Below are 9,874 nucleotides of genomic sequence, written 5' to 3' on the forward strand. Positions count from 1 at the left end.
ACTCACAGGGCCAGCTCCTCCCCTTTCCTCCTTGCAGAGACACACAGATACCTCTGCAGGGAGAGAGGCTCACACCTCAGAAATGAGCACACATACCTCTCCCCCAGCTCTGTTTCAGAATGCACCAAACTCACACGTGATGGCACGTGTACTGGTACAGTCAGCCCCCCAACTCTGTCCCTCTGGGGCTGGCTCTGTCTCCCTCTCCCTGCCCCCCACTAAACCTGGGAAGAAAAGGCAGGAGACACGTGCATCCAGGGTACACCTACCCCCAGGAGTGCTCTCACAACCACATCCCCCTCTACTGCACAGGCTAGAGCTGCGGATGCAGTATTCCCACCCCCCTGCAAGCTGGCACATGCCAGCCCATCACCTTGACAGCCTCTGACATCCTCCCCCACACCTACACCCTCCCCCGCACACACATAGTCTTCCCACACCCTGCCACTCACACCCGCATCCTTGACACTCTGACACACTTACTCACATAGTCTCTCACACACTCATGCCACACCGACCCCCCCACACACACACACACTCTTTAGCTGCAGGCACCACAGGGCCCTGCACTCACTCACTCCCTGCCATGATGACTGACAAGTGTCCTCCCACACACAACCGGCTCTCTCACGCTCACTGGCTCTCTAGGACACCCCCATTCACAGCGTGACATGCTGGTGGTACTCTCTCCACGACCTTACAAGCCTGCTGGTGAAACTCCAAGTACATAGGTCAGGAAAGGGTGAATGCCAGAGTGCCACCCCCTCCCCCCCGACGCTGCCCCTCTCCCCTCGGCCTCCCGCCATTATCCTCCCTGCTGGACTCCATCAATAATGCAGCTTCAAGTTCTGGGGAGACGGTAGGGGGCCCCCAGCCCGCTCCTAGTCCTGGCTCACTTTCCCCACCCTCCTCCCGGCCCCAGGGAGAACACTGTTCTCGGCGCTCATTGGCCACTTTCTCCTAAGCCCGCCCACCAAGCCCCAGGGCGCCAGTCCCAGGCCATGGGGACGGGCTGGGGACCCCAAGGCCGGAGCCAGAGGGTAAGACCAGGAGGGACGGAGAGAGCCAGAGACAGAGAGAAACACACAAAGAGGAAGAGAGGGCGATAGAGGGAGGGCGGAGAGACAGAGCAGACACACAGAGACCCTCAGCCTGGGAAGCGGGGACAGGCAGAGGCACCTAGACAGCGGGCGAGTCCGAGGGTGCGGGCGCGAGGGCGCGGGCCAGCGCAGCCGAGAGCCGGGACGCTCCGACCTCGCCGGGCAGCGGCCGATCCCTCCTCCCGGCTCGCGCGCCCCCCCTCGCCGAGCGCGGTATTTTTATCTGTGCGTGAACAGCCCTCCTCCTCCTCGCCACACACAGCCCGCTGTTGCCGCGGCGCCCCGAGCAGCGCGGGGGAGCCGAGCTGGGACCGCAGCCCGGGACCCCGAGTCGCGCGTCCCCAGCCCCGCCGACCAGATCGCCCGCCATGGACCCCAAGGACCGCAAGAAGATCCAGTTCTCCGTGCCCGCGCCCCCCAGCCAGCTCGACCCCCGTCAGGTGGAGATGGTAAGGGGGCCGCGCCCCACCCCCGGCAGCGCCCCAACACACTCCCGGGCTCCTCTGAGCTGTGGCGCGCTGCCGGTCCCCACTGGCCTGGGGGATGGGGGGCAAAGGAGAGCGTCTGGCCCCCTCGGACACAGCCGGGGTGCGGCGGCAGCCCGTGAAGTTCGCTGGAGACTCGAGCAACTTTTTCCCTGGGACCCGCGTCCTGATCCCGGGGCGGAGAATTCCTGGCAGCGAGCGTCAGGGGCAGGCCATTCCGGGTCCTCCGGGAAGGGGGGACCGTCCTCTGGACCCTACACAGTGTCCTCCTTCCCGAGGCTACCACTGGGACCACCGCGCCAGTCAGAAGCGAGGAACAGCGGACGCTGAGCCTTTACAGGAGCAGGCTACACCTCGGTTGCCCCGCCGCTCTGCCCTTCTCCAGTCCCACCCTGTTGGCCACGGATGGAGTCCCCTGAACCTTGTTCCGACCCTCTTCTGCTGTCAGGCCCTAGACAGATTCCAATAGGGAGTGCGTGACCAGTCATCACGGAAGCCAGACCCCTTCACACAGAACTGCTGAGTGCCCTGGAGAGCTTTCTGGGGGCTGGAGGCTTGCAAAGGTTGGGGTGGGATGGAGGGAGGAAGAGAGCTCTGCCCCCAGCAGCCTGCCTGTGTTCACTTGTTGCTGAGAAGAAACTGGCACCCCACAGAGCAGTGAGAATAGGGCCGAATCATTTTGGAGGGAGAGAAAGAGGGGGTGGCTTGGGCCCTAGGCCTAAGCCGCTTTTGGTCTGGAGGGCAGAGTTGGGAGTTTGGCAGGGGGAGGTGGCAGTTTCAGCTTAATTTCATCTGGTTCTCTTCCTGCATTTCCCTGGAGTTCAGAGGGGACCTAATTAACCGACATCTGGGCTGACTGCCAAGCTGGGGGTGGGGGTCAGTTCCTGGGAGTGCTCAGTGTCTCCCCCCCGACTACCACCTCAGCGTTCAGCTTGGCTCATGTACCAAGGAGGGCAACTTTGTTTTTAAGAGGCCTGGGTAAGAGTTGCACAGCCTGAGAGGGACTGCCGGAAGGGCCCAGACCAGGCCCCTGGGGGCCTGGGGCTCTGCTCCACACCTAAACTGCCGAGTGAGGTCGGCGGTGCCTGCGGGGCTGCGGCTCAGCCTTCCACTGCAGCTGGATCTGGTTTCTTTGGACCCCTTGAGCTGACCTCCGGTGGGCAGGGTTGCATGGGTGCCATATCCCATGGGTCATCTTCTGTAGCCAGCTTCGGCTCCTGAGGTCTGACGTCTTCAAAAGCAGACGAAGGGCCTTGGTGGGGGAGGATAGAAAGGGTGATGCCCACTCTGGAGTAAGCTATGGAGCAGGATGGGCACGGGCAGGGAGTCAGAGATGGACTTTTCTCATCCTTTCTCTGCCTTGGCCTGCTGTGTGGCCTTGGGCTCTCTGCTGAACCTCCTCCAGCCTCGTGTTTTCACCTCCGTCAAATGAGGGGGTAGGGTGAGCTATAGAGTTCCTTCCAGCTATGACAGTCTTTGATTCAAAGGTTCCCTGGGGACTCCAAAGCCCTGCTTGTTCCCTGCTGCCTGGGGAGATGGGGGGGGGGTGCTGCAGGTGTCTGTCCAGCCCCCTCCCCCACCTCTTTCTCCACCTCCTTAGATCCGGCGCCGGAGACCAACCCCTGCCATGCTGTTCCGGCTCTCAGAGCACTCCTCTCCAGGTTGGCCCCTCTCTGCCCACCAGCCCTGGTCCCAGCCTAACTCTGATGCCTTCTTGGCCCCTGCCAAAGTCCCATGGGTAGGAGACTGAGCAGAAGATGGGTGGAGGAGGGTGGGTAAGGTCTGGGATCTTGATTCTGCTGGGTTCAGTTACTGACCAAGCATCTCCCAACATCAGGAAGGAAAGGGCACCCTTTCCCTTTCCCTAAAGATTGAAACTTTGGGGAAAGTAATTTGATTCTCTTTCTCTCTTCCCCCATCGCTCCGCTCTTATCCCTTCTGCCTCCCTTGGTTCATTGGTGACCTCCCTCAGAGGAGGAGGCCTCCCCCCACCAGGTGAGTTTTGGGGGGGCAACTGGAAGGAGGGGTGCTGGAGCCCTTTGTGGTGGGGTGGATGGGCTTCCTTCCCAACCTACACAGGGGGCCACCCGGGAGGTCACATTAGCATATCAATCGGCACTTCAGTGGGAGAGCCTGGTGCCAGGATGCCACCAGCAGATCCTTCTCTGGCCTTCTCTCCTCTGCTTAGACTGTGGCTGGGCCTCCAGTACCCAGGTCCTGCCCTGAGCCGGGCCATGGTTATGGAGGCCTTCCCACAACAATGGGGCAGGACCTGAGGGGCAGCAGCACTTGGACCCATGGGAGAGGTTACAGCAGCTGGGCCTGGGGTGCCATGGGTGAGATGGAAGGGAGGGAGGGTGGGGGGAAAGCCTCTGGTAAGCCCATTTAACCTGGCCCTCACCCTGCAGAGAGCTTCAGGAGAGGGGCACCACCTCAAGTCGAAGAGACCCAACCCCTGTGCCTACACGCCCCCTTCACTTAAAGGTACTATCCCCCCACCTGGTCTGGCTGTCCCCTTAGCCTCTGGAACAGGGCTCTCGCTGGGGGAGGGAGGTGAAATGTTGAGTTTTTGTTAGTGGGGAGGAATCGGCCTGTGTACCCTTGCCCCTACCTACAGACCAGTTCTTCCTGAATTTGGCCTTGTAAAGAAAGAGCAAGAGGCTGACAAGAGTGGCTGTGGCCTTAACATCAAGTTGTGGGGTTGAAAGAAAAGAGGTGGCTGGCCTAAAATAATAAGTAGGCTCCAACATAAAGAGACCCGGCTGTGCGCCTCCTCTCTGCGAGTGTGTGGCCCCCTTCCCCGCTCCCCACAGCACACCTCCTCCAGGCTGCAGCCCTGCTCTCCTCTCCCACTGGCATAGCATGCACATGGGGGGCACTCTGGATGCGTCTCCTTCCTGCTGCTTCTTTCTATATTAAAAGGCTAGTCATTCCTATAGCACACACTTCTCGAGCACCTACTGTATGCCAGGCCTCACTGGAGGGCCTTGGGCAAAATAAGAGAAGTGAGATTTGGCCCCTACCTTCCTGGAACCTTTGCCTCAAACGGTCAGGGTGAGTTCCGATGAAGAAGATGTTTAAGCCTGGATCAGAAGGATGAATAGGAATTCAACAGGCAGGCAGGGCATTTCAGGAAGAGGGAAAAAGGTGTGCGCTGGGGAGGTGTGAAATCACAGGTCTTGAGGGCCAGTCTGGAAACATGGCTTCAAAACAAGAGTTGAGAGAGACCCGGAGGAGCAGGTGAGGAACATGGATGTAGGGAGGGTCTCTTCCTTCCTAAGGCACGGGATGCTGGAGACTCTTCCTGCCTGGCTGGGCCCCCCTCCCCATGGCAGGAGGGAGGGAGACTGAAAGTATATGCTGAGAGCTCCCCTGGGGGTGGGTATAATGAGTTTTCAGCACTGGCCAAGGTCAACAGGTGCACCTGTCAGCCTGCCTGCCAGGGTTGGGAGCAGAGAGGAGAAGCTGGCAGGAGAGGAGGGCAGGGATGTTTTCTTTTCCCCCAGGACTGGAAGACAAAGGGACAGCAAGCAGGCAGTGGGTTCAGCAACTGGCAGTACTTCCCTCTGTAGGGATGTGGGGAAGGTCAGCCCCCAAAGCAGGTATCAGGGAAGAGGTGGCATCTTCTCAGGGTAGAATATAAGAAATCTCCCTCCTCCCCACCCTGGGCTGGGGAGGGCCAAGTAGATGTGAGCAGGGGGAACTGTCCCTTGGACTCTTGATTGTGCACATGGTGCAGAGGGCTGGGGTGAAGAGGATAGGACCAGGGTGCCATGGCCAGATATGTGCCCCCATCCCCCCTGCCCCTTTGGGCTGTGACTTAGGAGGGTCTAAGTGGGGAGAGGCAGGGCAGTGGAAAGAGGCCAGGAGAGGGGTGGGCAGTCTGGGGTCTGTGCTGGGCACCTTGGAGCTTAAAAAGGGGACTTGGATGAAGGGCAGTTCAGGGCCCCAGGGAATGAGGCAGAGAAGGAGACAGCTGGGAGGGCAAGGGGGAGACCCCAGAGAGCCCTGAGAGGCACGAGGCAAGGCGGGGCGAGGCACGCGAGGCCCACGGGGAGCCGGCACAGGCGCTGCGCACACCTATTATTGTCACTGTGGCTCATGAACTGAACTCTCCTTCTCCCCACTGGGGGAGGGGGTGGCTGTTCAAACTGTCACCTCCTCTTCTCCATGCCCCCAAACCCCCAAAGTACCCTTCTATGCCTGGAGGGCACTGTTTTGAAGGCTTTGGCCCCCTTCTAGGCAGGGGAAAGCACCCCAGGGGTGGGGGTTTGTAGGGGGAGAAGCCCCAGGGGAGGGTGGGCAACACTGAGTCTTGGCTTTGAGGGAGTTCTCCAAGGCTGAGCTCTCACACTTGGCTTCAGGTGAAGCTTTGCCGTGTCCCCAAGGCCAGGGCACGGCAATTTATTGCGGTTTTATTGCCTGGGTAGCTTGCCCAGAGCCAGCAGGAGGCACCGGGCTGGGAGCACAGGGCGGGGTGGGGCAGCGGGCACACACAATGCTCCCTCTGTGCCTGTCCCTGGGTTGGCAGGAGCGCGGTACCCTACTCACTGCAAGGAGGTTTCCAGCCTGGATCTACCCTCTGGGTTTCTGAGGGGAGGGGCTGCCTGCTGATCAAGAAGGAGCTGCAGCAGCCCCAGCCCCTAGCTTGTCAGCATCTTGTCTGTGGGTTGTGGGTTTAGTGACTTAAAGGCTCTAAAATCCTACCACCTCCTGGTCCCTCGGCTGCCTCTGCCCAGCCACTCTTCACAGGGTCTCCTCCACCCCTTCTACTCTCCAGAATCCCCGAAGCCCTGGCTCCTTTCTCCTAACCCCCGATCCTTTCGATCTTTTGGAAACTTCTCTCCAGCTGCCCACACTGTTCCTTCCGAAGTCCTATTCCAGCAGGCCTTGGTGGGGTGGGGGTGGGGGTGGGGGTGTTTGCTGCTTTCTAGGCCAGCACAGAGGGAGCTGGAAGCTTGGGGATGTGGGTCAAGATTGTGGGGGCAGTACCTGAGCACATCACATCCCCAGGCACAGGCTTCACTGGCTGCAGACTAGTTCGTCCTCAGCATCAGTATTGTTCCTACCTCTCAGAGCCTGGGCAGAGGTCTGTGGAGTGGCATCTATAATGCAGTAGGGCCAGGGGATGGGGACCAAGTCCAGCACTGGGCAGACAGGATGTGGGTGAACCCTAAGCAGGCTGGGCACTCCCCCAGAAACTGAAAGGGACAAATCCCCCAGGTCCTGGCCCATAGGCCCTGTGACCTCTGCCCAGGGATATAGCTGGTGGACACTGTCTCCAGTACTGGATCCTCAGAGAAGCAAGCTTCCCAGCCAGGGAATGTTAAACTGCTCCTGTGCCAGCCTGGTCTTGTCCAGTTTGGCACCCTGTGGTGTGGGGGAACTGCCTGGTGCCAGCCTCCCAGGCCAGCATCTTTGGACAGCTTAAGAGCCAAACACAATCGAGTCTACCCCCTGCTGCCTCTGCCCTGGTCTGGCCCCCAGCAGGCTGACCTGCAGCTTTGGGCCTTTAAACTAGAATCCTGAGGGGTATAGCTTGCCCCAGGCCCATGGGAAAGGGGCTGGGGGCTGAGCCACATACCTCTCCAGCTCCATGGGCTGCTTCCTGGGCCTGGCTCACTCTTGCCTTCCTGGGTCCCCCTGTGCCAGCCGTGCAGCGCATTGCCGAGTCTCACCTGCAGTCCATCAGCAACCTGAACGAGAACCAGGCCTCGGAGGAAGAGGATGAGCTGGGGGAGCTGCGGGAGCTGGGCTACCCGAGGGAAGACGAGGAGGAGGACTATGATGATGAAGAGGAGGAGGAGGAGGAGGAGGACAGCCAGGCTGAAGTCCTGAAGGGCAGCAGGGGGTTTGGTAAGCTGAAAGGGCTGTGCAGCCTGGGTCCCTCTGCCATGGGTTGGATGGGGTCCTCCTTGAGTGTCCCGGGACACCCCCCCACCCAGCTCACAGTTTCTCAGGAACTATAGTCACTCAAGGGACTCCCATTCTCTTCCTCCATAGGATGCCTCACACTCACCTTACCTGACACCTGCGCTGCTCCTATCTGACTCAGCCCCTCTCCTGATCAACTTTTTCCTAATAATTCCTCTTCCCTAAGAATTAAAGCAAGGTCACATTAGGTTTTAGGCTAGATCTAAGGAAGGACTTCCCATCCATGGCAGTGAAGGAAGGGGTGCAAGGAGATGAAGGGATTGAGGTCTAAGAGTGTCCAATACTCCCATACCTGCATTTCTGAAAGTAAGATGTGCTGGGAGGCAGAAGGCTGGATAATAAGCCCTTTCCAGGACCCTATGGCTCTTTCTCCCCCCTTTTTTATTTCATAGGCTGGAGGTGAGAGGGTGCCCTCTAGTGTCTAGACGGAGAAATCTAGGATTCAAGAACCAACCTGATCCTCTATGCCTCCAACACCAGCTGCCTGGGAAGAGAGGGGCCAGGGAGGCCTACACAGAAGGCCTCAAAGCTAGAGGTCTCAGACGCAAATATTTCCACAGAGAGTCCCAAGGCCCAGGGAATTCCTAGGCAGGAAGATCTCAGCCCCTCCAATGGCTGTTTATTCCATGTCTGGTCATGGAAGGCTGTGCCACATCTATCCCTTCCAGTGCACATTAAACAATTGACCACCCCTGCCCTTGTACCCAAATAAAATGGTATGCGCCTCCTCTCTTCATCTCTGGCAGTGGAGGTATCAGCTATGGAGGAAAAGCTCCAACTGAGACCCCCACGACAGGTGAAGGGGAGACTGTTATCTCAGGAAAAACAGCAGTGGGTCAAGCAAGTGGCAAGACTACCAAGGAGCAATATCAATTGCCACCAGTCCTCAGGCAGCTCCTGAGTGCAGCACTGGGCTGGGCAGAGTATTAACTATAATCTTATTTAAGGCAATCTACACAATTCCTCACTTACCATTCCCCTCAGAGAGGTAACAACTAACGTATCTAAGTAAATGGCTAGTTGCTGGGAGAACTGGCTTAGTCCAGTGCTCTCTCCACTGTACCACTATGCCCTTAGAAATCTCAGCCTCAGCCATCAGAGAGACTCAGCTCATGCTCCAGGACAGCCAAATGGGTACTCAGAGCCTGTGTGTTGATACCTTCTTTCCTGTCTCCAGCTGGGCAAAAGACAGCTTGTGGGCAGGGTCTGGAGGGGCCCTGGGAGCATCCACCCCCTCTGGATAAGCCCCAGAGAGATGGAAGCTCTGAGGACCAAGTGGAAGACCGGGCACTAACTGGTGAGGGTTGGCTGTAAGGGATGGGGAGGTGGAGCTGGGGTCTGGGTGGGCATGGCCAGGCCCTGAGTCCCTCTGCTTCTCTTGCAGAGCTCCAAGAGGTGCCACAGGGTCCTGCCCACCCTGAGCCTGGCACTTAGGCATCCAGCCCTGCATCTCCCAGATGGAAGTGGAGGGGGCATCGCTGTTCCCCAGAAACCCACTCTGTCCCCACCTTATTTTGTACCCTTCCCCTCACTCGCTAGGGCTGTGGCTTCTGACTTCTAGAAGACTAAGGCTGATCTGTGTTTGCTTGTTTGCCCACCTTTGGCTGATGCCCGGATTCCCTGGGCACTTGCTGCCTGATGCCTACCCCTGCCAGCCATTCCCCCTTTCACCCAGTGGGAAGTGGGATTTGAGAAAGCTTGCTTTGGAAAAGCCAGTATAAACAGGAGACAAAGTTTCCTCCTTCAAATTCTACTCCCCAGACCCTCTCCCCTGGGCACAGGAAACCCACAGGGCAGGACCCTAAGATCTGGGGAAAGGGGGTACTGAGAATCTGCAGGTGCCCTTAGATCCTTCTCCATCCCCTTCCCCATGGGGGATTCCAAGTTACCTCCGCTCTCACTGGCTCCTGCCAGGGCCCAGGATTCAGGAATCCTTCTCCACAGCCTTAACATTTCGGAAATCTTCCCCTTTATCACTCCTGCTCCCCAGCCTGGGTGCCTGGACGATGGTCAGGCAGAGGCTGCTGTGTTGCGTTTTGTTTGTGCTTTGATGCCAGGAATGCCACCTAGTATATGTCCTTAGCGGGGCACATGGTGGAGGAGCCCAGGTTCTCCTGGTGCTCCAGCTGCTCTGCCCCCTTCCCCTCTTCTCTGACTCCAGGCCTGAACCGCTCTGTGCTGTAATAAATCTTTGTAAATAGTTGTGCTGAGACTGCTTTCAGGGGAAAAGAGGGGGAGGTGGTAACGGGTTTCCCTATGTAGAAGACCTGGTTGGTGGTCATCCAAGGGTCACAGCCTTGCCCCTATTGTCCAGTCCTCTTAGGAGTCTTTCCCGCAGACAAGCTCGCAACACGA

The 9,874-nt window shown here is 58.5% G+C and overlaps 1 protein-coding gene across 4 annotated transcripts; it reads left to right on the forward strand.

Moving 5' to 3' along the window:
- Nucleotides 1–953: 953 nt before the first annotated feature.
- PPP1R1B (protein phosphatase 1 regulatory inhibitor subunit 1B) lies at nucleotides 954–9,721 on the forward strand. Of its 4 annotated transcripts, none has more exons than XM_017648573.3 (8): nucleotides 954–1,040; nucleotides 1,363–1,549; nucleotides 3,186–3,246; nucleotides 3,558–3,580; nucleotides 3,994–4,069; nucleotides 7,238–7,441; nucleotides 8,697–8,816; nucleotides 8,904–9,721. In XM_017648573.3, the coding sequence occupies exons 2-8, from the start codon at nucleotides 1,469–1,471 to the stop codon at nucleotides 8,951–8,953; spliced, it is 615 nt and encodes a 204-aa protein (XP_017504062.1). In that variant the 5' UTR covers nucleotides 954–1,040; nucleotides 1,363–1,468; the 3' UTR covers nucleotides 8,954–9,721. The 4 variants fall into 4 exon arrangements, with proteins under 4 accessions (XP_017504062.1, XP_017504063.1, XP_017504064.1 ...); XM_017648574.3 differs by lacking the exon at nucleotides 954–1,040 and adding an exon at nucleotides 1,048–1,202; XM_017648575.3 differs by lacking the exon at nucleotides 954–1,040 and adding an exon at nucleotides 1,048–1,190.
- Nucleotides 9,722–9,874: the final 153 nt, after the last annotated feature.

This window comes from Manis javanica, chromosome 4, assembly GCF_040802235.1.
Source record: "Manis javanica isolate MJ-LG chromosome 4, MJ_LKY, whole genome shotgun sequence".
Taxonomy (NCBI): Eukaryota; Metazoa; Chordata; class Mammalia; order Pholidota; family Manidae; genus Manis; species Manis javanica.